A 26,739-nucleotide genomic window follows, 5' to 3' on the forward strand; every position below is an offset into this window, starting at 1 on the left:
GCACCTGGTAACCTGGCAATAACACAAATTGCTCCTGGCCTAAACAAACTGTATCCATTCCTCTTCTTTTCAGTTCTGGCCTTTGTGGGGGAGGGGGAGGGAATAATGAGCAAAGGAAGCACCGTTGGCTTCTCAGTGAGACGTTTTCTCTGGGTTTTTTGGCTAATGCTGAACATCCATCCCTCCATGGCTGGAATCATAGGATGGACAATGATAGAACCCACAGGTGAGCTGAAAGTCTCTCTGCTAGACCTTTAGGGAAACAACAAACAATTCAGAGAATGGGTTGGCTGGAATTAGTATGGGTGGCAAAACCTAAGTCAAAGAAACACACAATCCAAGAAGAAGTTAATAATCTGGTGAAGAAGTTAATCAGGACAAAAATCCACACCAGGAATATGGAGTCAAGAAAGGCAGGTGCCCAAGTCCCAGCTAATGTGCACCAAAGGGACAAAAATTCCTGAACAACTGCCACCCGCTGAGGGGGAGTCCAGGGGTCAGTTGCCTCTTTCAGGGCCCCAGTAGTAAAAAAAAACCTGCCCACTTGAAGGGTTTATTGAAGGACAGTTGCAGAGGTGTGGACAGAGTTAAGGGGACAAAGCAGGGATGCAGCAGGGACTGGCAGCAGCTGGAAGCTCTTACCTCCCTGTGGCCTAGGGGAGCTAGGGAAAGTGGTGGCTGTGGGACGGGGGCTGTTTGACAGGAGCAGTGGCCTTCAGAAGATGCTGGCCATGTGCCTTCCCATGTGACAGAGGTGTCCAGCAGTCTTTCTTCAGAGCCCAGGTATCATCTAGTTGATGCCTTGGTTTGGATATTTTCATGGCCCGAGGACTATAATTTGTTAAGTTAATAATCCCCATTGTAAAAGCCAACCCATTTCTGGTAGAATGCATTCTGGCAGCTTTAGCAAACTGAAAGAGGGGGTATGATAAGAGATGTTAAATCAGGTCTGGTTTAGTTTTGGGGGCTGAAGAAGGCTTTTTGAAGACACAACTTTTAGGCTGGCACCTGAAAAATGAGTGTCACTTAGGCAGGGAAAGTCTGAGAGTGTTGTTTCAGGAAGGGGGAACACAATATTTAAAGACCCTGAGATGGGTACTTTCAAGAAGCTCTTTGCACAAGTGGTGTGCCTGGAGTTTAGTGGGTGAGGGAGAGAGGTACAAGTGGAGGTGGAGCAGGAGGCAAGGGCCACTGTGGGGCCCAGCAGGGCTCCAGGAAGGAGTTTGGGGTTTTCCCCATGTCATGGGCCCTGGGCCTCCATTCAGCCTAATATTGCCAATTCCAGGTTTTTCAGTGGAGTCCTTCCTGAGCACGGGTGCCAGGCTAAGACCTGACCTGCTCCCACAGCTGCTAAGCACCTCCAGGGGCTATGAGGTGGCAATTTCTGACTCTGGGTTCAGAGACGCTCAAACATCCTGATTCAGGCTTCATCACCATTTTACCAGTTCCATAAACCTCAACTTTTCTCAAGCCCACTCAACATATGAAGAAATCCAATCCTTGGCTCCTCTCATCTCCATACTGCTCACCTCCACCCTTAGAGTTTTCACGATGGAGATTTACAAAAGATCACTTGAAACCATCAGGAAAATGCTAACAACTTCAGTGCTTCTAGGAATGATTAAAAGGCAGAAGTGGAATGTGGGGCACTGGGACTCTCATCCAACTTCCGGTGGGAAATTGTACAGGTGCAATCCCTTTGGAAAGAGAGTTTGGCAGTATCTCCTAAAAACAAGCATGAACATACCCCATGACTCAGCAATTCTACTCCTTGGTAAAAACCTGAGAGGACAGAGTGCCTATGTCTGCCAAAAGACATGTCCTAGACTAGAATGTTCTTAGCAGCATTGTTCATCACTGCCCCGACTGGAGAGAACCCAAATGTCCATCGACAGCAGAATGAAGAAATGATGATATATTCACATGTAAATATATCAATACAACACAGCAATAAAAAAAAGAATTACTGATAAATATAGCAATACGGATGAATTCCAAAACCATGTTGAATGAAAGAAGCGAGACACTCGAGGGCACATACCATCTAATTCCATGAATGTGGAATCCTAGAACAGACTAAACTAATCTAGGGTAATGGACATTAGAATGGTGGTTCCACAGGTGGTGGTAGAAACATAATGAGAGAACCTTCTGATGGCTGGAAACGTTTTATAATCTTGATCCGGGGAGTAGACATGGGAGTTTACATTTGTCAAAACTCATTAAACCATACACTTAATATTTGTGCACTTTGGTGTGTCTAAATCATCTGTCAATTTAAAAAATTGCAGGGCGTCACCTGCCTATTTACCCAGTTTCTCCTCTCAGCCGCGGAGGAAAGAAAACACCTTCACCTTCTTATCTCTAGGCCAACGTACAGTCGCTGCAGTTCAGAAGTACTTTAAAAATCGGCCAGATTTCTTTCCAAACAAAGCTGCATGTGAACAGTGTTCATTTTCTTCTCTGGATTGCTGATGTTTTCATCTTCTATCTGGGTTCGTTGGAGAGGTGCTGTCTACCCACCCCCCAAAAAGTAAACGAGGCGTGTGTCTTCAGAGATAAGCACACCCACTGAGCAGCCAGTCTGCAGGGGTCCCTTTCCTGGGATGTCCATCAGCAGGGATGGGTCACCAAGATGGGTTTGAGGTTCATGTTTCTTAAGGGATTTAGAATGGGAGGGGCTGCAGCTTCGTGTTTCTCTGCTATCACTTTGGGTATACATCTCTTTTTCCTGTTGCACCTGAACCTGTAAATATAGATTAATAGAGCCCTTTCATATCCCCAAAGTTTGCTTTCCTGTCCCCATATCTCTCTTTAAAAACAGTCCTGCTTCCAGGTTGAGCTGGCTTTATGTGTTTATGCTAATGTCAGTTCAAAGCATTTGCGGTACCCTATCTATCTTTCCCCGTCCTTTCCTCTAAGTGAAGTCCAAAGGATAAAGCCTGCTTATAAAAGGCATGTCCAACAGCTAGGCTGTGAGTGCAAACTCTGGGATTGCCCAGTCAGCCCAGGCCGCGCTTGGGCAGGAGGCTGTAAAGCGTGGGGCAGAAGGGGGTGGCACTGAGTAGGGACAACTCTCAAGGGCTGGTCCCAGTCGGGCGTGGCCTGTGGGTTGCGAGGCTCAGCCTCCAGCTCCTCACCTCCAGGGAGAGCCATAGAAGGCCCGGCCCCTGGGCTCCCGTTTCATTCACAGTCCTGTACGCACTGCAGAGCCACGTGCCCTGTCCGGGTTCTGCCAGCCTCACACCTTGCACGTAGATGCTGCTCTCGTGGACCGCTGGCCTTCTCCTGCTGGCCACCGTCAGAGGTAAGGACACTTAACCATCCCTTTGGGTAGAAGGAGACCATGCCTGGGCTGGTCCTTGGGTGATGAGCTAGAGGGAATATTAATAATAATAATTAATAACATCATCTTTATTTCACGAAAAACCATAGCTCCCATTCGGAGGGTTGATTCTGTGGCAATATGGGGCAACATGCTTTAATAGAAGATCTCCAGCTATTGTCATGCTTTGTCCAGTTCTTCCTGAAGAGGCTTTGGTGGCTCTAAGGGACTGGCTGCAGGTGGCAGGGGCTGGGGCGAGGGGAGGGTGGGGCACTCTTGTCAGGCCCCTAGTACCCTCCATCCTTCCATGTGGACAAGGGCCTGAGTGCAGACTAAGCCCTCTGGCTGTGCCCCCCGAGAACTCCCTGTCCTGCCAGTCCTGCCAGCTGAACGCACACTTCCTAACCCTCACCCCCAATGTTCCTGCCACTCTCAGCGGTCTGCTCCCTCTCACCCACCTCCAATTTATCCCTCTTCTGCTTCTGTCCAGAGGAGATACAGATACCCAAGTTCAATTTGTCCTAAAACAAAACTAACCTCCCTTACCACCAAAGCCTCTTGCACCGGCAGCCTCGTTGCTTCCCAGCCCTGCCTCCTCCTTTTGAGGCCCGCTGTCCCCGTGAGCAGACCTGGTCTCCTCAGTCCCTGCCTGGCTTGCTTCCGCATCCGGCTCTTCCCCCACATCTCTCAGCAATCAGGCTGGCCTCCAGCCCCTTCTTGGCCTGCCTTCTCTGCCTTCCAGACCGCAGAGCCGGGGTGGGTCCGGCTGGGGCTCGGGCCTTACTCCCCTTGGACTTCTTCTCTGATCCCTTCCAGCCCCAGACATGGGCACACCCCATTGGTCCCCCACCCCACCCCCTACCAGGCACTCTCCTCATCAGTCTCTTCCTCAGGGCCTTCCCCCTTGCCCAGCCACTGGCCTCCCCAGCTCCATGCAGCTCCACCACACAGTCATGCCTCAAGTTCACCTGCCCCAAACCAGACTCAGGACACCACAATCTCCTTCCCCCACCCGCATGTCCATGCCATTCTAGTTACCTGGGTTAGAAGGCCCATCACGTAGTGCATCCTCTCCTCTCCAGACCCCCACACTGACCCCACTGTCCACCTGATTCCTGGCTCTCCTGCTTCTGAGCTACCTACACTCAGCTCCCCAGAACACCTTCACAAAGCATGCACATACCCCAGGCCCCAAGGTTAACACCCAACAGCCTTGCTTCCCTGCTGCCCACTTTACGGAGCCCAGACATCTTCCCCTTGCATTCAGACCCCTTTACTTACGACCTGGACCCAACTGCCTTTTTCCCTCCAGCAAACGTAGCGTCAGTGTCCTATAGTCCCACTTACAAGTTTTCACTCAGACTCTTCTCTTCCTGGGCTAAACTCAATCCCATCATTATTTCTCCCCTATTAGATCTCCTCTCCTCAGGACAAGGTTTGTATCTGATTTGTCTTTGTTCTCCTGTGTTCCTAGCTTTATTCCCACCTAGGCTTCTTGGGTTAAAATTCTGGCTCCTGTGACCTTGGGCAATTCACTTGATCTCCATGTGCTTTTGGTTTTCTAATCTGTAAAATGGACATGATACCAACTCACGGGGCTGTTTTGAGGCTTAAATGGGTTAGTGCATGGAAAGTACTTAGCATAGTATCTGGCATAGAGTAAACAGGAAACGTTAACTATTATTAGTCTTTGAATGAACGACCAGCATGTGGTACCACCAGTTCAGGAACTGAAGAAGCTTAAGAGAATAGACCATTGTATCCCTCTGGGTTTGAAATTATGTCACCCCTCAGTGACCATTTCTGTGAAAATGTTTATTTCATGGATCAGAAAAAAGTCCTTAAATTTACAGTTAGTGATTTGGGCTACCAATTAATAAACAGCACATACTGAGTCCCTACTATATACAGAGTACAGTAAGATGCAAAAATGAACCATCCCTTTTCTAAGAAACCTACCTTTTCAAAGAGCAATGTGAAAAATCTGAAATATCAGAAAATAACTTGAAAAAACAAAATGTGCATTAAAAGATGTGATGAAAGTGTGTGACTTGGACACACACCCATGAATGCTCGCTGTGTATACAGCATGTGCTGGATGTAATGGAGAGGTCAGGATGAGTCAAGTAGCATCTGTGTGTGCTAGAGAGTTCCTAGGCACTGGGTCAATATTTAATGTTTGATGAATAGACCTAAAGGGCCATCTGGAAGGCTTCCTGGAGGAGGCTGGCTTAGGGCAGTAGATTGTAGATCAGCAATTCTTCAACTTGCTGATCATAAACATGCTGTTTCCAGAGCCCCACCCAGATCCTCCAAATCTGAATCTCTGCGGGAAGGGGTCTGGGAATGTGTATATCCAATACACACAGGCGCTTCTAACCCCCAGGTGATTCATATCATCACACAAGTTTGGGAACACCAATGGCAAAGATAAAAAGCAGTGTTGGCCTTGGGCTGACCAGGCTCCTTCCTGTAGTGTCTCTTCATGGCTGAGATGACAATGCTCCTTTTCAGAACCTCACAAATGTCATGTTTGTGGTTCTTCCTGCCCCAGGGAAAGAAATCTGCTATGGACGTCTTGGCTGCTTTTCTGATGAGAAACCATGGGCGGGGATCATTCAGCGGCCAGTAAAGTTATTACCCTGGGATCCCAAGGGTATCAACACCCGCTTTCTTCTGTACACAAATGAAAACCCGAATAACTTCCAAGTAAGTGCAGGCATGCCAATGACCCCAGCTGGCAAGGGGCTGATTGGGGGCAATCTACTTGTGGGGTTGTAGAAGTTATTCCATGCCACTGATAAAGGAGGAACAGGAAAGAAACAGAAGCATAAATCACTGTCTGGGAAGATTCTAGATGACAGCTCCCTCACCAATGTTAGACCTAGAGCCACTGTAGCTCCAGGGATCATTAACCCCTATAAGTGTCTGATAAAATCTATAGATGCTCAATCTAGAAACACACACATTCACACACAGTTGTTCACGAGCTTTAGGGCTTTTGGAAGAATGCTGTTCTAAGGCATGAGTAGAAGGGAGCATGAGCAACATTTGTGGGGAAACCCAAACCTGGTGTATCCCCAGGAGAGTCTAATACCTCCCTGCAGCAGTCAGTAGTGGGACAGAAGCCCCTGTAGAAATATAAAACCTTCCAAAGGAGCTAGAAGACAGAGATGGGTAGAGGAGCTATCTACTCACAAGAGAGAAAAGCTGTGGTTCTTCACAGAAGGCTTCAGTTCCCAGAAGGCCTGCCAAGTGGAAACAAAGCAGAGTTAGTTAGATGTGACTGGGAGACAGTTTCAAAGCCTTCTAAGGAAGATCTTGCTAAGAATTTGAGCAGCTTGCAGCCCCTGTACATGACCCAACCTGCTGTGGGATTCTGGGTGACGAACTCCCCACTCAGTGCTCTGGCAGAGAGTCTGCATGGGCTTGGTCACTGTGCTGTTTTCGTTGTTCTTCTTCCAGCATATCATCCGTGGAGCACAGGGGATGGGGTGAGAGGGAGCCTGGACAGGCCTGGGGCATCTCGGAGCACCAGCTCTTCTTATGACTCCCAGGCTGGAGACCATCCCTCCCAGCTCCTTTGGGCTGGTTCTCCCTCATGTCTGAAGCTTCTGGCCAACAGGTTCTTCAACTTTCCAGGGCCAGGACCGTCTTTGGCCCTCTGCGGAAGCCCACTCAGTATAACATGTTAAAATGCATAAAATAAAATACATGGAGTTACAAAAAAAATTACATTAAAAAATTATCAAAACATTAGAAAATACAAACAAGTGATGCAGTAATATACATGTTGTTTTATTATCTCATTAAATGAGATCTAGGAGCTGGTACTATAACTACTGTAACAAAGTAGCAAAGAATGTAAATTTTATATATATATATTTTTGGGGGGGGCATAGGCAGGCACAGGGAAGTGAACCCAGGTCTCTGGCATGGCAGCCAAGAATTCTGCCACTGAGACCCCATTCATTACACCACCCTGTAAATGATATTTTGAGCTATCTGCAACACTACATGTGATGTGAGAATATATGTGACTTCTTTCAGAGACAGAATCATGGTACTCCTACTACTATTGTGATTTATTTCCTAATTTCATAATTTATGGAAATACTACATTTTAGTTAGAGGTTAGTGAAAATAGAAAGCCCATGAACTTGGACTTCCTGAATTCTACTCACAAATTCCTAGTTAGGAACCTCTGTTCCAGCCCAGACCCACTTCATGGTCGTTGCATCTGTGGCCTTGGTCTAAGCAAGACCGGCTCTGACATATCCATGGCTTGGAAAGGCCAAGATTCAAATATATCTTTTCCAATTAAATCAGCTGATCACCGCCACTGACCTAGACTCCATCGAGGCATCAAACCTACGACTGGACCGCAAGATGCGTTTCATCATCCACGGCTTCATAGACAAGGGGGAAGAGAACTGGCTGCTGGACATGTGCCAGGTAGGGAGCTACCTCCTCACCTGGCCATTCCCCCGTGAGACCGGCACTCAGCACACAGATTCAACCCCTGCAGCTCCGAAGGCCCTGAGACTGAAAAATGAAATACTCCAGGGAGAGAGGGGTCCTTCCTAAAACCACCAGGAAAGCCTGGGTTCTCAGAGGCCTCCATTCCCAGGTTCTCCCAACCCACCTGTCTCAGTCTAAATGTCCTATTCTTAAGCTTTTCCTTCAGTACTTGATATCTTCAACCAAAGTCTTGTTGTTCATGCAGGCCTTGACCAACTTTTCCTTTAAAGGATCAGGCAGCAAAAATCTTACGATTTGTGGGTCACATGGCTGTAACTCAACTCTGTTGCAATGTGAAAACAGCCATAGTCCGTATGCAAACAAATGGGTGTGGCTACGTTCCACCAAACTTTTACAGAAACAGGTAGATTTGGCCTTTCAGTTGCAGTTTACAGAGCCCTGATCTTATAAGTGATGTTTTTAGACCTGGCTGTATTAGGAACCATCTGTGAGACTTTTTACTAGTCACTCACCACTTCCAGGCCTCAGTTTTCACAGCTGCTAAATGGGGCAGTATACCTGGTTTGAAGATTCGTGGGGGGGATATTAAGCAATATTGAAGCTCTGACATATAGAGGTGCATGATGAAGTGTGAATTCCTGTCTCCAGTGTCTGCAGCCTAGGGCCGTGTGTGAATTGCTTTCTCCCTTTGCGTGTCTTCCCTAGAAACTATTCAAGGTGGAGGAGGTGAACTGCATCTGCGTGGACTGGAAAGGCGGATCCCGGGCACCATATTCCCAGGCCATCCAGAACATCCGGGTCGTGGGCGCGGAGATCGCTCTCCTACTACAAGTGCTCTCGGTAAAACCCTGCCTGGGCCTGGGACTCTGGGTGAGAGACAGAGAGGGCAGGCCAGGGCTGCCCTTTCCCCGGAGGCAGCCTGGGGACCCCAGGGGCAGCGGCTGGAAGCCAGGTAGCCCCAGGTTCTGACCCAGCAAGGCCTTTCCTAAGATGAAGCTGCAGCCTGCCTCTCTCACCTGCTGCCCTGAAGACCCCAGACCCCATCATTTCCAAGCTGTGGAGCCAGGGGCAAAACGATCGACCCTCTTGAAGCCTCAGTTTCCCTTTTGAAATAAGGCCGGGACCTTGCCCGCCGTTCTGGGAACTGGAGAGCACACTGGGTCTCCCCGCAGTTCTCAGCCCAGAAGACAAGCCTTCACTTTCAGCGCGGGAGGGAGGCCCTTTACATCCTTCTGGAAGGTCTTTCCAGACCCCCCAACCCCGATCCTCAAGCTTTCCCAGATAGACTCCAACCCGGCAAGAAAAGTGTGACGAGTCCACGCTGGGGTGGGGGGTGGGCGCGGGCAGCGGGCGCAGCGGCCTCGGGCCCGCGGGACACTCAGACCCCCGCGGCGGGGACCCGGGTCGCGCTTTCGCAGACGGCACCCTGGCGCCGGGGGAACTCCTCCCGAGCTTCGGGCCGGGATCCTTCCCTCATCCCCGGCCTGGGTCGGGGGTTCTCCTCCCCGCTTGGCACGTCCCCACCCGCCCTGGGCTCCCGCGCCGCGGAGCGGTTGACACCGCTGTCCCTCCGCAGACCCAGCTGGGGTACGACCTCGAGGACGTGCAGCTCATCGGCCACAGCCTGGGTGCGCACACGGCCGCGGAGGCGGGCCGGAGGCTGGGGGGCCGCGTGGGCAGGATCACAGGTAGGGGTCGCGGGGGGTGGGGGCGGGGGACACCCAAGATCTGGGGTGGGGTGGCGGAAGCCCGGACCCTTGCGCTTCCCGTGGAGAAGGGCACCCCTACTGGTCCTCTGGAAACTGGCTTGGGGAGATGCCCGAACTTAAAAAATAATTGTACATGTATTTCTACAGGCATTAAAAAATAGGTAAGGATAAATAAAAGTGCATTTATAAAGGAAAAGAAAACTAGAACTAACACATTAAACCCATGACTTCAGGGTTTTATTGCTAAAGTATAGCAAAGTAAAAGAAAAGTGAACTGATTTGAGGGGAAAAAGACCTCACCAGTTCCATCAATATTTATTGTGCCTTTGATGAGCCTGGCACAGGCAGGATGTGAAAGAGACCAGCTGAAACCTGCCATGTAGGAGGTGCTTAGTAAATACTGAGTGAATAAGTGAATTACTAGACAAAATGAATGCACAGCACATCCACCCAGACTACCCTTTACTTTGTGCAACTGAGTGCGTTACTTTGGCAAACAGTTAAATTCAATATTTAGAGTGTCCCCTTTGCTTGAGTCACTTGCATGGAGTGAAGGATGAAGGGATAAGTTCAGGCTTATGTGGAATTTTTCAGTTTGCAAAGCCCTTTCTTTTACATTTTTTCACATAGTTCTCACAACAACCTCATGAAGTAGATAGCGGTTGTTATTCTCACTTTGCAGATGAGCTCAGAGAGGACAAGCGCTTGACCTTGAGCATACCCAGAGCCAGAATGTCAGCCACTGAGTCCTCAGTGCCCTGCTTCTTCCACCCTCTGCTTCTCTTTGAAGATGGGCTGGGCACAGCCCCTGATTGCAGGGAATTCAAGGCTAGTCCTGGAAGCAGACAACTAAGGGGGCAAATAAAATGCAAAGCAGAATTAGTAAAAGCAAAATAATCCTATACCATGTGGATGCGATGAGCTGAGAAAGGAGTAGCTAAAATGAACTCATTAGGATGGAGAAGCTTTACTGAGAATGTGGCATTGGAGCTGGATCTTGGAGGAGAAAGATTTAAAGAAAAGAAGAATGTGTAGAAGGGCTTGGCAGGCTGGGGAGCAGCACGGGCAAAGACACAGAGGACTAGTGTGTGCAGGGCTCAGGAGCTGGGGGCGGGGATGGGGAATAGCTGAGCAAAGCAGGCAGGCTTACAGTTTGGAAGATCAAGGGCCAAATAGTAACATGCACAAGGACAAAAAAGGAAAAGGGGAATGAGGAGGGCAAGGGTGCCACTGACTAGGTCCTCCATGGACCCAGACACTGGGAATTTTGGAGTCTTCTCTGACAGGCAGTGGTCCCTCTATAGGCCTTTCTGTCCCAGGAAGCTGCAGCCCCACTCCCCTGAACCACAGATGCTGAGGTATGGAGCCCTTTGCCAAGAATCATCACATCCGGTTTGTGGATACTAGGGTTAGATCCCAGCTTGTCCTGGAGCACCACCTGCCCTGTTCATCTCCCTTTCAGGACTGGATCCAGCACAACCCTGCTTCCAGAACACACCCGAGGAGGTTCGTCTGGACCCATCTGATGCCCTGTTTGTAGATGTGATTCACACAGATTCTGCTCCCATAATCCCTTACCTAGGTGAGCTCCCAACCCCCTCCTCCTGGGGACCAGGGCCGTAAATGATGGCAGTGCGCCTAGGTCTCTCCCTCCCCACAGGCACACAGACTGCAGGGCTGATAGTCAGCATGGTTAACCACAGGCATGGCTTGGGCACCACCCAGTCAGATGGGTGCCAGCCACAAATAAACCACAGTGCCAGCGGTAACAGCCTGGGGCCCCAGGTAGGGCAACAAGCATTGCTACAGCCTATCAAAGCTGCCACTCAGTCTTAAAACACTGCATCCTTCCACAATCTGCCAATATCCGCAGGGGCAAATCTGTTTATTACTGATGTTTGACCATGCTTGCAAAACGCATGGTGAATTTTTGGACTTTTTTCTAACTTCTTTTATTTTAGCTTTTTATTTTAGACTAAATAGATCCCTTTGCATACTCCTTCGAAAATCTAGTTTCTTTTCAGAAATATCTCTTTTTGATATTACCCACATAACTGTTTATGAAACTTGCCAACAAAGAGTGCATAATTAATGACGATGGCGAAGCTAAGAGCAGCTCTCACTTTCTCAGTGTTCACCAGGTGCTGTACTGAGCCTTTTGTGCACATGACCTCCTTAATCTTTACTATTGCATCATCATTTTTCAGTTGAGCAAACTGAGATTTAGCAAGGTTAAATAACTACCCAAGATCACAAAGTCTGTAAGTGAAACCAATATTTAATCACAGGTCTGTGTCACTCTAAAGCTGAAGCTTCTAGCCATCATGCTAAGTCTCTCAATATAACATTAGGTGGTCTCAATATAAAATATAACATAGAAATAAAAAAATTTAAATGAATAAAATAATGAAAAAATTGTACCAGTCTTGCTCAGTCCTGACCTGTGTCTACTGGTACATATTGGTCTCAGGACATCAGGCCACATCAGCATTGTCCAGGGCCTCCCCAAAAAAGACACACGCATGTGCCTGGTCACCCAAAGCCCACCCTCCCCCTTGTCTCACTTCCTCTGTTCTCTTTTCCCCCCTCCTCTTTCCAAGTGCCTTTCTCCTGGAACTTTCTGCAAAGCAAGGGCCAGTGGTGGTTGTGCTAAGGGGAGAATTGCCATGAAGGTGCTTTCCCTGGTTGGAATAAACTGAACACTCCCAGTGGCAGGACCCTAACTTTGGAGCCACTCACTTTCCTTCTCATCCCTGCTTCAAATGTTTCAGGTCTTGGAATGAGCCAAAAGGTGGGCCACCTGGATTTCTATCCAAATGGAGGAAAGCAAATGCCTGGATGTAAGAAAAATATCATTTCAACCATCATTGATATAAATGGAATATGGGAAGGTATGTGTTTTGGTTTGTTAATACTGCCAGAAATGGGTGATCTTCGAATAATGGAATTTATTATGTTGCAAGTTTACAGTTCTAAGGCCATAAAATGACCAAACTAAGGCATCCAGGGGAAAATACCTTGACTTAGGAAAGGGCCGATGACATTCAGGGTTTCTCTGTCAGCTGGGAAGGCACTTGAAGAACATCTCCAACTTTCTCTCCTGGCTTCGTCTTTCAGAAGGCTCTCCCAGTGCGTGGTTCAGTGGTAGAATGCTCACCTTCCATGTGGGAGACCGGGGTTCGATTCCTGGACTATGCACCCAAAAAACAGCCTTCCCCAGGGGTGTTTTCTTTCTGGATCTCCAAGCATTTCTCTCTATGTTGGCTCTGAAGCCTTTTCCAAAATGGTACCCTCTTAAAGGACAACAGTAAACCACCCCACCTTGAATGGGTGGAGACACATCTCCATGGAAACCACCTAACCAAAAGGTCCTACCCACAATTGGGTGGGTCACATCTCCATGGAAACAACTTAATAAAAAGATCCCACCCAACAATGTTGAGTTAGGGGTAAAGAACACAGCTTTTCTGGGGTATACAACATCCTCAAACCAGCAAGGTATGTCAATTAAAGACAGCAGCTGCTCCATGTGGAACAAAAGCAGAACACATGGTTGGGCCTTTATAATACTGAATTTGCCAGTCAACAGTGCTATGAGATGGTTACTTCGATTGGCTCCATTTTCCAGAGTTGGAAACCGGCACTCAGAAAAATGAAATATCTTGCCCATGGCCACCGGATTCCTGTCTGCAAAGCCCTGATCTTGTGCCCCGTCCTGTGCCGTATCCCCCAGTTACCAGGATGCTGGGGCCAGGGCTGCACTGGCATGTTGTCAAACACCTGGCTCTGGCTTTGGCCATGAGTCCTTCCTTCTCCACCTGCCCCTTGAAGAACTGCGGGGCGTAGGCAAAGATTTGAAAGACTTTGACTTTCTTGCCATTTGCAGTTGTCGGGTCCTAGGGATGGAAAAGGAATCAGTTAGTGAGAAGACAAAGGAGGGACCTGCTCCCTGGATTTTGGAGGCACGGATCTGGAGGGGGAGGCCTGGAAGTCTGGGGGTGCCATGGCCACTCCTGGGGAGCCCTGTGTTTAGTTTCTCTGAACGAGCATGCGCCACACACCTAAGATTAGGTGGCATCAAAGCCCCATGTGGATTGGCTGCCCCACCTTCTGGCCTTCAGTTGTTCCTGTTAGCCCTCCCCCGAGACCGGCTTCCACTCGCCTCCTTGAAAGTGGAGGCGTCGACCTGTAATCGTTCCATCTTGGTCCTTAGTTTTCTGAGCTGGGAGTTCCCCGAGGCCAGCGACTGTGCCTTGGGCTTCCCAGACCCCCGGCGTCCCACTCAGAGCCTCACCCAGAGCCCTCTCAGTGCAGTCAGTTAGGTTGAGCTGAGTGGACTTGTGTGACATTTTAATATTCCTGTGCTTAAAGAGTAGAGTCAATAAAGCAATGGCCTGCAGCCACTGACAAATAAAACCGAGCTCTCCTCTGAGCTCAACACCAGGTAACACGGGGCACCACAGGGTCGCTCGGCGCCCCCTGAAAGAACACCAGGGTCACAATGGTAGCTGCCCCCTCCCAGAGAGGCCGCGCAGGGCACACACAATGGAAGCGAGCCTGGGTTTAATTAAAGAGGCAATTTAAAGTAACAAGCCCTTGCACACTGGAGTGTGTTTCCATTGTGTTAAGCTCCAGGTCGCCCAGGCGCTGGGCATTGAGGAACAATTAAACCCACTTTTTTCCTCTATTATGGGATCCCTGGGCAGCAATTTTGGATGAAAGAAACAATTAAGTTTGAAACAGGTTCTGTTGCCCGGTAATGAGCTTTGGTGTGGGGTGCCCGGAGTTGCCTTCGGCTGGAAATCGCTGGCCGCAGGGCTCTGCGGAGCTGGGAGCTGTGACGAGCTAATCCACTCTGGACACAAAGGGAATGTCCCTTTCTCGGTAGGTGGCAAATAAAGCCCACCAGACCCGCTCTCCCCCACCCCCAGGAGTGGCCCCCAGGCGTGTCCAGGGTCACTGTGGACCACCCCATTGGAAGGTTTGTACCAAGTTGAAAAAAAAAAAACACACATTTTCCAAACCAAAGAACTTTGGTTTAAAGAAAAATGTCATCCATAAAATGCAATCAAAAAGTGGCCAGATGGCTGGCCTGGTGACCGTGCTGTTGTCTGCTTGTACGCTGTGCAAAGAGGAGGGCTTACTCAGCCTGAGCCCACAGGCGCAGAGAGGTTGGTTCATGAGAAAGGCCTTCCCGGGTGGTCCTCAGCTGTCCAACTGGGGCTGGGGAGCAGAGTGCCCAGCCCACGGCAGTAATTGGTTGGTCTTCACAGTGACTCTTAAAAAAATGGGATTGCATTGCCAGCATTTAAGCATGGAAAGATTTTCACATGAAAGTCCAGATTCTACCCAGCTTTTCAGAAGACTAAGCATCGGAGCCTGTCCTTTAATACAGCCACACGGGCTGGGTAGGAATCCCTTAAAGCTGGTGCTGTCTCTCTCTTCCCCCCATCCCCTCTCTTTCATCTCTCTCTTATTCTGTCTCCACCTGTAATTTCATCATCTCTCTCTCTCTCTCTATCTCTGACTCTTCTCTCCCGGCCCTCCTCATTCGTTTATACTACCTTCCTGGGTCCTGGAGGATTGGACAAGCCTACTTGTTAGAACTTGTCATGCTTAACCAGTTGTCCACCCCTGAGTAGCCCTCCTCAGCAAGCAGACGTGGTGGTGGGGGCAGGAGGTGACCCTGACCAATCACCGCCACAAATCTAGTTTCCACATTCCCTACTTACCTCAGAATATGTCAATGTCAGTGATGGAAAATTTGAACTGTGACCAAGGCATTCAGGAGTGCCGACACGCATCTGTGAGATGTGGAGGTGATTGATGAGGATGGGCCACCCTTAAAAAGCGAAATTCCTCCAGCAAGCACCCATGACCTTTGCTTTCACAGGAACCCGCAATTTTGTGGCTTGCAATCACCTAAGAAGCTACAAGTATTACTCAAGCAGTATCCTCAGCCCCGACGGCTTCCTGGGCTACCCGTGTGCCTCCTACAAGAAGTTTCAGGAGGTAAGTCATGCCGGAGTCCAGGAAAGACCTTGATGGTGTCCCTTTTGTTGGTGTTTCTGTCCCTGTGGCTTAGAATGGGACAAAAAGGTGTAACCTGGGAAAGGAGAAAGATTGGAACCACTGAGCCTCACCCAGCTTCCCCCAGGGGCTGGTGGGCAGGTGGAGGTGGCACAGACTGTCTGTGCTGGCTCTACCCCAGCGTCCCCTGCTTCCCAATTTGAGAAATTTCAAATCTATATCTGTACAGAAATTTGTGTACACCCATCACCCAGGTGCACTAGTTGGCAGTTTTGCCACATTTGCTCCTGTTCGTTTTCTCCATCTATCTATATACATTTTTTTCTAAATTATGTGAAAGGAAGCTGAAGATGTAACTGAACTCATAGATTTTTCATCCCTCATCTCCTGAGAACAAGGTCATTCTCCTATAGAACCACATTTAAGAAATTGAACATTAATACACTAATGTTTTCCCATTTATTGTCCATATTTAAATTTCTCCATTTGTCCAAATATTGTCCTCTAGAGCCATGTCTTTCTTATTTCCTTTCCTTCCTTTCTGTCTCTCCCTCCTTCCCTCCTTCTTTCTTCCTTCCTTTCTTTCTTCCTTCCTTCTTTTATTTCTCTTTCCTTTCTTCCTTCTTTCCTTCCTTGCTTCCTTCCTTCCTTCCTTCTTTCCTCTCTTCCTTCCTCTTTCTATCCTCTTTCTTTCTTTTCCTTGCATCTCATTTATTATCTTTTCTCTTTTGTCTCTGTCAGTCTTGAATAGTTCCCCATTTTCCTTAGTCTCCCAGGACATTGACAGTTGTGAAGATGCCAAACCAGTTGTTTGGTAGAACATCCAACACTCTGAATTTATTTGACTGTTTCTCTGTGATTAGTCAGTGATGTTGGTTATTGCACCTGCCCAACACATCATCACCAGAGGTCTCCATTTAATGTCAGGTTGTCTCATTATTGCTGATGTTAAGTTTGATTACTTGGCTAGGGTAGTGCCTGCTAGACTTCTCTCTTATAAAAGTATTAAGTTTCCCCTAAGTAATCTGTGGGACAATGCTGTCTCTCAACAACCTTTTACCTGGTGAATGGTTTGAGCTTCTGTTGATGAGCCTTATCCAAATCAAGTATTACATTTGGGGCTTGCAAAGCTTGATAATTAAAAAAATTTTTTTCTCAAAAGTAAAACTAAAATTATATTCAGATTCCTTTTTTTTGCCTTTCAAATTAATTTTGACCTTTACACTCTTTGATTTAACTAAGGTCAAAAGGGCATACTATTTGATCCCTAAGAGTGTTCACTGAATAACTTCAGCTGTGCTGATTCCTGTTGGGGCAAGGATAATAACTCACAATGCTTTTACCTCTTGCCTTGTGCTCTTCAAAATGTTAAATAACTCTGATCACAGTGTATAATGATCTGGTGAGGGGAAGGGAGAGAAGATCAGTGATGCTGTGACATAAAGTGCTAGCCTGATCAAAAGAGGGCAAGCTGCCTCCTCCAGGCCCAATGAACTGCCATGTGGGGAACATTAAATGGGGATCAACTGGTCTGAAGAAATAATTCACATTAAAGTGAAAGTCACGGATCTTCTCCTTGGCTCTTTTATTGAAATAATTTATCTGTCCCATTTACTTCTCCCTAAAGACTTTTCCTTGTGTTTCCCTTCCATTTAATTTTACTGTTTCTTGCATGTCTTAGTTTGTAAGCTGTCGGACTGCAATATACCAGAAATGGAACAGTTATAAAGGAAATTTAATGTTAAGAGTTTACAGTTCTAAGCCTATGAAATGTCCAAACCAAGGCATCCATGGAAAGATACCTTCATTCAAGAATAGCTGATTGTCTGGAAGACTTCTGTCAACTGGGAAAGCAGGCTGGTCCCTTGCTCTTGGGCTCCATTGCTTTTAGCCTCTGTTCCTGTGGGGGTCCTCACTTTGTTTCTCTGGGGCTGGCTTTCATCTCTTGGCTTCCCTTGGCTCTCTCCAGATCCTGGCTTGCTTAACATCTCATGGCTATGTCTGCTGGCCTCCAAGCATCTGTGTCAGGTCTCCCTCTATGTATTGGCTCTGTCATTTCTGACTCTCTCCAAAATGTTTCCTCATTTAAAGGACTCCAGTAAGCTAATCAAAGACCCATCTTGAATTGGTAGAGTCGCATCTCCATCTAACCAAAAGGTTACACTCACAGTTGGCATGCCACGTCTCCATGGAGATGAACTAATCAAAATTTCCACCAACAATATTGAATTAGGATTAAAAGAAACATTGCTCCTACAAAGTTGGATCAAGATTAAAATATGACTTTTCTGGGATACATAATACTTTCAAATCAGCACACTGCATATGACTTGTCTCCCCAGCTATGCTCTTGTTTCTAAGGTACTTCTTTCAGTACCTTACAGGTACCATTTGAGAACCTTGAAGGTATTAGTAGAGTTCTGTGCACATTACTGAGGTTGGATAGATGAATGGAAGGACGGATGTGTAGATGAGAGAAAAGATGGGAGTGGATAAATAGATGGGAAAATGGATGGAGGCAGAGATGGATAGATAGATAGATGGATAGTTAGATGGATTAATGAGAGGATGGCTGGGGAAATGATTAAGTGAGTGAGTCAGTGGGACAAAGGTCTACCATTATCAGACACACTATGTTTTTTTTTTCTCATTAGAATGACTGTTTCCCTTGCCGAGAAGAAGGATGCCCTCAAATGGGGCACTATGCTGACCAATTTAAGGGGAAAACTAGTGCTGTGGGGCAGACCTTTTTCCTGAACACAGGAGACAGTGGGAACTTCACCTGTAAGTTTCCATTTTACTCTTTTAAAAATTCTTGCAAATAATTTTAAGAGGTGTAGCAGCGTCATTAGTCATGATTCTTGGTAACAAATGACAGAAACTTAACTTCAACCAGTTTAAGGTATATTGGAAGATGTATTGGTGTCGTAGCTGCTAAACAAATACCATACAATGGATTGATTTAACAACAGGAATTTTCTGGCTCCTTATTTCAGAAGCCAGAAGGCTTCTTCCTCCCAGCATCAGTATCTTCTGGCTGGCTAGCAATCTTGGGGTTTCTCAGCTTTTCCATCACATGGCAATGCACAGGCAGCATCTCCTTTCTCTTCTGGGTTCCACTGGCTTCCAGCTTCTAGCTGCTCCCTGTGGCTTCTGTCCTTCCATATCCAATTCCCTTTGCTTATAAGGACTTCAACCACATTGGATTAAGGCCCGCCCTCAATGTAGTTGGAACCTGAACATGACTTTTATGGGGGACATGATTCAATTCCCAACAGAAGAGTAGATTAGCTCTTGTCTTGGGTCTCATTCTACCCCTTTAACTCTGATGATGAAAGTGAAGTGCAGTGATTGACTCAACCTGGGTCACATGTTCACCCCATGCAAGAAGGATGGGTCTAATTAACAAGGATGAGGACAAGTTGAGGCAAAGTCATTATGAGTCAAGAAGCAACCACAGTTATATTCTAGCATACCAGTCCCCCTACAAACACACATGGACAGTGGTTTTCTTGTTGTTTTGCCCAGTTTCTCATTAAGAAAGTACAGTATAATAAAGTCATCAAAACTCATTTGTTATAAATAATATCCCATCACAGCTGGATAAAAGTGTGGTTATTTTCCAAGGAAGTTTCACATTTTGAAAAATGTATATTACACTTAAAAAAATAATTTTTGCATACAATATTTCATGAATTCCTCATGATAGTTATCATAAAAGAGAATACTTTGGCAGTATCTATAAATGTTATATGCATATTCCTGTAATTCCAGTAATTTCACTTTTCTGAATCTACTTGAGAAAAATATTTGCATGTGTGCATAGAAAGGCATGTTCAAGGAAGTTCACTGAAGCATTGGCTTTATTTTTATTTTTTAAATATTTTTATTGAGAAATCTTCACATACATATAGCCCATCCAAAGTATACAATCGTTGGCTCACAATACCATCATATAGTTGTACATTCATCACCATGATCATTTTTAGAACATTTCCATCACTCTAGAAAAAGAAAAAATTCATACATCTCATGCCCCTTACCCCTCCCTCTCGTTGACACTAGTATTTCAATCCACCCATTTTTTTTGCCCCTTATCCCTCCCATTATTTATTTATTTATTTTTCCTTATATTTTTTTACTCATCTGTCCATATCCTGCATAGAAGAAGCATCAGACACAATCAGACACAATCACACAGTCACAACATAAAAGCTATATAGCTATACAATTGTCTTCAAGAATCAAGGCTACTGAAACACAGCTCAACAGTTTCAGGTACTTCCCTCCAGCCACTCCAATGCACCATGAACTGAAAAGGGATATCTATACAATGCATAAGAATAACATCCAGAATAACCTCTTGACTCTGTTTGAAATCTCTCAGCCACTGAAACTTTTATTTTGACTCATTTCTGTCTTCCCCCTTTTGGTCAAGAAGACTTTCTCAATCCCACGACACCGGGTCCTGTCTCATCCCGGGAGTTCTGTCCACATTGCCAGGGAGATTTACACCCCTAGGAGTCATGTCCCGCATAGTGGGGAGGGCAGTGAGTTCACCTGCAAAATTGATTTTGAGAAAGAGGCCACATCTGAGCAACAAAAGAGGTTTTCTGGGGTGACTCTTAGGCATAATTATAAATTGGCTTAGCTTCTCCTTTGCGGGAATAAGGGTTGAGCCCCAAATCAAGGGCTCAGCCTATTTATTTGGTTGTCCCCACTCACTGTTTGCGAGAATATCAGAAACTCCCCAGATGAGGAAATGGAATATTTCCTCCATTCTCCTCTGGTCCCCAAGGGGACTTTGCAAATACTTTTTATTCTTTGTCCAAAATATTCTAGGATATATTGGTGCATCACACTAACCTATAGAAACCAACAAGATCTCACACCCTATTCAACATTCCATGTAATTATGGTGTTCAACTAAACTGACCACAAAAATTAGATTAGATAATGCATTACCCAAAATATAAATCTGAAGCATTGGTTTTAATAGCTAAAGATTGGGGAGGAAAACTAAATGCCCACCAATTGGAAAATGATTATATACCATAGAATTCTGTATAGCCATCAAAAAGGAGATAGCTCTGTGCACTGAGAAGAGAACATCTCTAAGGCATATTAAAGGGAAAAGCAAGTGGCAAAGCAACATGTTCAGCACCCCATGACTGAGTCGATGTTCTAACAAGAGACAGAATTCATCTAAATGGTTCGAATGAAGAGACTTTATTGAAGGGCCCACTTCTAGACGTGTGGGCAGGGTTAAAAGGAAGGCACCCGCAATCTAGCAATTGTGGGAAGCCATCACAGCCGCTAGGTCCAGGGGACAAAATGAGGAAACCATATTAGCAGAGCCCAGTGAGAGCTGACATCCCAGAGGCTGGACTGCTGGGAATGGGACCATTAGAATGGAGGGAAGGCGTTACTGTCAGAGACATGGACCAGAGCAGGGAGGGAGGGAACAGTGGGAGCAAGGAGAAGAAATGTCTCCACCTCTCTTTCAACCTCCCTTCTCCTGCCTTCTGCTCTCCTGCCCAAGCCTATCCTTGGTGATATCCAACCAGAACCCAGCCCTCAAGGATCTCTGGTGATATGGTCTGCTGGGGGCAGCCTTTGGAAGTGCAGGACAGGGCAGAGAAGGCAACCAATTGATCTGGGGTGAGGATGGGTAGAGAGAGTAGAGAATAACAGCACATGGCATTTACAGAAGGGAAAAACACCTAGATAACCTTAATACACATATATGTGTATATAAATTCTTAGATCAGAGTTCCTAGACCTTGGCACCATTGGCATTTTGGGCCAGATAATTCTTTACAGTGGAGGGGTGGCCTGTGTGTTGTATCATGTTTGGTAGCATCGTACTAAATGCTCCCAGACATCCTCCTGACTACCAGATGCCAGTAGCACCTCCTCACTCCAAGCTGGGACAACCAAAAATGTCTCAAGACATGACCAAACATCCCCTGGGGCGGGGGGGGGGGCAAAGTCATCCCCATTTGAGAACCACTGGTCAAGGTTAAGGATAGAGGCCAACTAGTTACCTTAAGCCATGACCATGTCCCTCTCTCTGTGGCCTTTTCATGCACTGATGTGTGCCAACAGCATACCTTGCTATTGGCAAAGGATTGTGTTGAACTGAAATATGTACGACCCACTGAGTCCTTACCCCCACCTAGAATCTGGATTCCTGGTCCCCTGGCTCTGTTGAAGGAGACCGTGTATCACCTTCCCTCTTACCTCTTACCCGTGGGGGATTTGGGGCTTGGAGCAATAATGCTTCCAGAAGTTACTGTTCAACAAGATGAGTCCAGTGAGCTGACTGTGTTTCTTTGGCCAGGTTGGAGATATAAAGTATCACTCACACTCTCTGGGAAAAGAAAAGTGAGTGGGTACATCAGGATTGCTTTGTATGGAAGTAACGGAAACTCAAAACAGTATGAGATTTTCAAGTAAGTTTGATATTAAGCTGAAATAGCCATACTTTCCATAATAGATTATTCATAAAATATTGGGTATAGACTGCTTTATAAATCAAATCATTGAGTCCAAGACAGTCAGAGCAGGAAGGAAATCTTAGCATCTAGTTCAATCATCCCACTTTGGATAAGGGAAAATTGAAAGAGGGAACTCATTATTTAAAAGGAGTCAGATGCCAGTTCCTTTCAAAATGTCAATCACTGCTTCCTGACTGAGGTTATTTGAATATCAAATTCTCCTCAGATGAGGCACATCTATATGCCAAGCCCCCCATACTCCACCCCACACATGTATGCATGCTCCCCAAAGCCTGGGTCCCACTTCTTGTTGCTGTGGTAGCCTCAGCACCCCACACGCTGCCAAGTATATGAGGTGCTTGGTAAATATGCGTTGGATGAAGACATCACCTGTGCTGTAAAATTAGACTCTATTTTTGCACTAGCTTTTACATAATCATTTTCATTTTGACTTAAAATTCTTTGACATATTCCTGATCTAGATATAAGATAACAACAAATGGCTTCAGCTGAACTGCATGCTTCTTGAAACAGGACACACTGCATTAATTGGTCCTCTTGTGTACTTAGCAGATGAATATGCCACTCCAAATGTTTGACTTCCCCCTAGCGACACACTAAGGCTAGAGTCCAATATTTTATAAAGGTTTGTTCTGCACAAATACATTTATGTCAGGCAGCCCCTGGCTGTGTATAAAGTCACTGGAGGTATTTGCAGAAAACCAACAACAGCAGCCATTGTTTGGAGAAATAATAGATTGCTACGGATAATCCCATATATCCATATATCCAGCTGAAATAATATGTTATGTCTATATTTTCAGAGGATCCCTCAAACCAGGTGCAAGTCATACGCGTGAGATTGATGTGGACGTCAATGTCAGAAAAATCGAGAAGGTTAAGTTCCTCTGGAACAACAATGTGATAAATCTCTTCCATCCTAGACTGGGGGCTTCCCAAATCATAGTGCAAAGTGGTAAAGATGGGACTAAGTGAGTATCTTTTACTCCATCTATGTCTGATTATTTATATGTATCATCTGTTGGCGTACACATCTGTCCATACAATCACCCATCTACCCATCTACGTATCCATTTACCTATCCATTCATCTACCCATCCATCCATTCCTCCATCCCTCTCTGCCCATCCACTTACACAATTACCCATCCACTTATCTATCCACCCGTTCATGCAGATATCTATATTGTCATCCTTTCAGGTCATCAGTCACTCATTCATCCGCCCAGCTGTCCATTCATCTACCCAGCTGTTCATCTCAACTCTCCATCTATCCACCTGCTTTACTTTGAAAAGTTAAAAATTAATTGTATTAAGCCAAGTTCAACTTGGCCAGGGCAAAGCATCACCTGTAAGGCACACAGTCAAGTAATCAGCAAATATGAGACTATTTTATCTCACCTGAAGCAATAAGGAAAACACCTAGGAAGTACTTGGAGGAGATTTCCAAGCTAATTTCGGTTAGTGTACGATTATATAAACTGTTTAGAGATTTCAGTGTGAGAAAAATATAGACCATTTGGGGAATCTGGCTCAAATGGCAAAGCTCTTCTCATGCTGAGGGAATAGAATCAAGAGCAAAGAGGGAACATACTGTCTCTTAAATATAGAAAAAAAGAGGAAGCACTTTAAAAGATGTTAATCAGAAAATAATACAACGTTAGAGTTTGAAAGAAACGTAGATGACATCTCTCAACTGCTCTCATTTTAAGATGAAGAAAGTGAGATGTGGAGAGTCAAGTAAGTTGTCTTAAGGCCACGTGGGAAAGCCAGTGGAAAGAATATTGGCCCTAAAAATGCATTTGAAGGCATACACCAAGACCTTGCTCAGCCGTGTGACTTAACTTTGCTGGCTGTAAAATGGTAATAATGCCAGTTCCTCTGCATGTGGTTGGAAGGGTCACTTGTGACTGTTGCCTGCACCATTACTTTGTGTGCTTGAGAGCAGAATATAATGAGAATTTGGGGCCCAAGTCTTCTGATCGCCAGTCCAGTGCTCTTTCTTCTGTGCCCATCCAGGTCACAGTGTGTGGGGTAGGGTGGGGGTGGGGCTGAGGAGCGCATAAAGCATGGCTGTGAAATGCATTCTGGATAAGTCTGTATGTTTCATTATTTGGAGGAGGGTGGTTAGGTTTTCTATTTTCAAGTACAGTATAGAGCACACACTATATATCCCCAACATTGAAGACCCCACCTCCTATAGGGGCCCCTACATCAAGGAGCTGCCTTCTGAAGCTCAGTCCTGAGAGAGGGTAGCTTGGACACACAGTCCTCCTTGAGCCACTGACCCCTGAGTCATATAGTAGTAATCTTTTGAAGATCTGTCACACTGTTCTCCCAAATAGCAACACCATTTTACATCCCCACAAGTAGTGTAAGGGACCTCTGTGATCTTAATTCGATGGAGGTAATACCTTCTCGGCAGGCTTAACCCCCGGAGTTCACAAAGGTGCACTGCCATGGGAGATGCCCTTGTTTTTGTAAAGCCTGATTCAAATTCAGCTCATTAAGAGCCCACAGTGCGGGAAGGAATTTCTTTGAGAGGGTTTGTTTTATCAGAATCACTTGGACTCTGTCTGGTGAGCTTTTCAGTCAATGGGATGGGCGTTCCAGGGGGCTGGCTCAACGCTATTTACTCTTCCAAGGTCACGTTGCCACAAGCCAAAGAGCCTCACGCTGAAAATCTTTTCCTCCACAGGTATAATTTTTGTAGCGACGACACTGTGCAAGAAGACGTTTTACAGTCTCTTTATCCTTGTTAGAAATGCAATGCTGCTCTTAATCTTGGCAGTAATAAATGTTTTAATGCGCTTAGCTTGACAGTCATATATAATTCTTCTCCAGGGCCCCGTGTCACATTTTGGAAATGATTATTGGGACTGGAGCCAAGTTGGCCCCAGGTAATGCCTGAAACTTCCCACCCACCTGCCTCCACCACCACCACCTCTCACTTTGCATGGCCTGTTCTCACGTGTTTTACTTCTTTAGATATTAAAGTTCTGTCCTAGTGAAAAGGTCCTCGTTGTTCCCACGTGTTGCCCACCCAGCTATTAAGAGCATATCTATTAACACCATATAAGAGCAGCCCGTGGCATGTTGTACTGGGCCAAGTAGCGTTCTACTCCCCCGTCACCCCCACAAATTCTTCTTCACCTGGAACCCCTGAATGTGATCTCATTTGGAAATAGGGTCTTTTGAGATTAATCAAGTTAAGGTAAGGTCACTCTGGATTAGGGTGGGCCCCAAATCCAGTGTGACTGATGTCCTTATAAGAAGAGGGAAATGTGGACACAGATTCCCAGGGAGAACATAATGTCAAGACAGAAGCAGAGATCGAAGTGATGTGTCTACAAGCCAAGAAATGCTGGGGGTTGCCTGCACCTGCCAGGAGTGTGGCGGCATAGAGCAGATGCTCGCTCAGAACTCCAGAAGGAAACAACCCTGCTGACACCTGGATTTTGGATTTCCAGCTTCCAGAGTTGTGAAAGAATAAATTGATGGTGTCTTAAACCACCCAGTTTGCTGTCATTTGTTACAGTGGCCCTAGGACACTAGAGCTAATGCACACGTTCAACTCCAAATGATTATGATTTCGGTCAAAATCTGTCTGTGGCATGGGGAAGAGGGACTTACAAAAAGAGAAAGTTAATACATGCACACGATACAGAATTCAAACGATAGGAAAGGGTGTTCTAACAAATGCACGGCTCCTTCCACCCTTGCCTTGAATCCCTCAGCTCCTCCTGCCAGAGGCAACTTGATTATTTTCCAGAAATATTCTCCACATGTGTATGTGTGTATCTATCTCACATACCCAGGGCCCCCTCCAACCTATTTCTTCAAACACAAATGATAGTGTACAGTATATATTCTCTGTTCTGCACCTGCTTTTTTTCACTTACAAGAAATTGGCTTCACTCTCTAGTGGAAGAGCCGCTTCATTTGTCGTTAGGACATCAAAGGATGTTCGTGGTCTGGTTGTCCCTGCTGAGAGTTTGCTATTAAAAATATCCCTGCAATCAATTAATATTCTTTACTTATTTTTGACTTTACATGGGCAGGCACCGGGTCCTCTGGCATGGCAGGCGAGCATTCTTGCCTGCTGAGCCACTGTGGCCTGCACTTATTTTTTACTTTATATGTATTTGTCCAACAAATCTTTAGAATATGCTTATTTTGATTGTTATTTCCAAATTGCCCTCTGGAATGATTGTACCAACTTACACTCCAGCCAACAACACAATAGCTTGACCGTATGAAAGTGCTGCTTTTGTAGGCAAAATACTGGCGATTCCTATAATTGATGCTAACATGGGAGCACGCCACACCCTCACCAACATGTGTGTGATCAAACATTTTGCCAATTTGTTAGGAAAAACTGCCTTTTCTTAGACTGTAATTTGCAGTGATTTTATTATGGATGAAGAGGAACTTTTTTTTAAGTGTTTAGTGGCCCTTTCTATTTCTTTTTCTGTGACACCTCCAATTTTGCCAATTTTATGCATTTTTTGGATGCAACTGCTAGTTTAAAGAGTTCCTTGATATTAAGGAAATTGGAATTTTCTGCCATGCAAATATTTCTTCCAATTTACTCTTATGTTGCTTTTGTTTTTCCTTTTTTATGATGCTGGTTAGCTTCCAGACAGTCGTACTTTTATTGTATCAATATTTTC

At 46.0% G+C, this 26,739-nt stretch overlaps 1 protein-coding gene across 1 annotated transcript; it reads left to right on the forward strand.

The window, feature by feature from the left end:
* The first annotated feature begins 2,962 nt into the window (after positions 1–2,962).
* Positions 2,963–25,580, forward strand: LOC143654328 (pancreatic lipase-related protein 2-like). Its single transcript, XM_077126135.1, has 12 exons — positions 2,963–3,307; positions 5,880–6,034; positions 7,655–7,780; positions 8,513–8,647; positions 9,384–9,495; positions 10,979–11,098; positions 12,288–12,407; positions 15,410–15,528; positions 18,201–18,330; positions 21,890–22,001; positions 22,871–23,038; positions 24,765–25,580. The coding sequence occupies exons 1-12, from the start codon at positions 3,259–3,261 to the stop codon at positions 24,826–24,828; spliced, it is 1,410 nt and encodes a 469-aa protein (XP_076982250.1). The 5' UTR covers positions 2,963–3,258; the 3' UTR covers positions 24,829–25,580.
* Positions 25,581–26,739: the final 1,159 nt, after the last annotated feature.

The sequence above is a fragment of the Tamandua tetradactyla genome, chromosome 13 (assembly GCF_023851605.1).
Source record: "Tamandua tetradactyla isolate mTamTet1 chromosome 13, mTamTet1.pri, whole genome shotgun sequence".
In the NCBI taxonomy this organism is placed as follows: domain Eukaryota; kingdom Metazoa; phylum Chordata; class Mammalia; order Pilosa; family Myrmecophagidae; genus Tamandua; species Tamandua tetradactyla.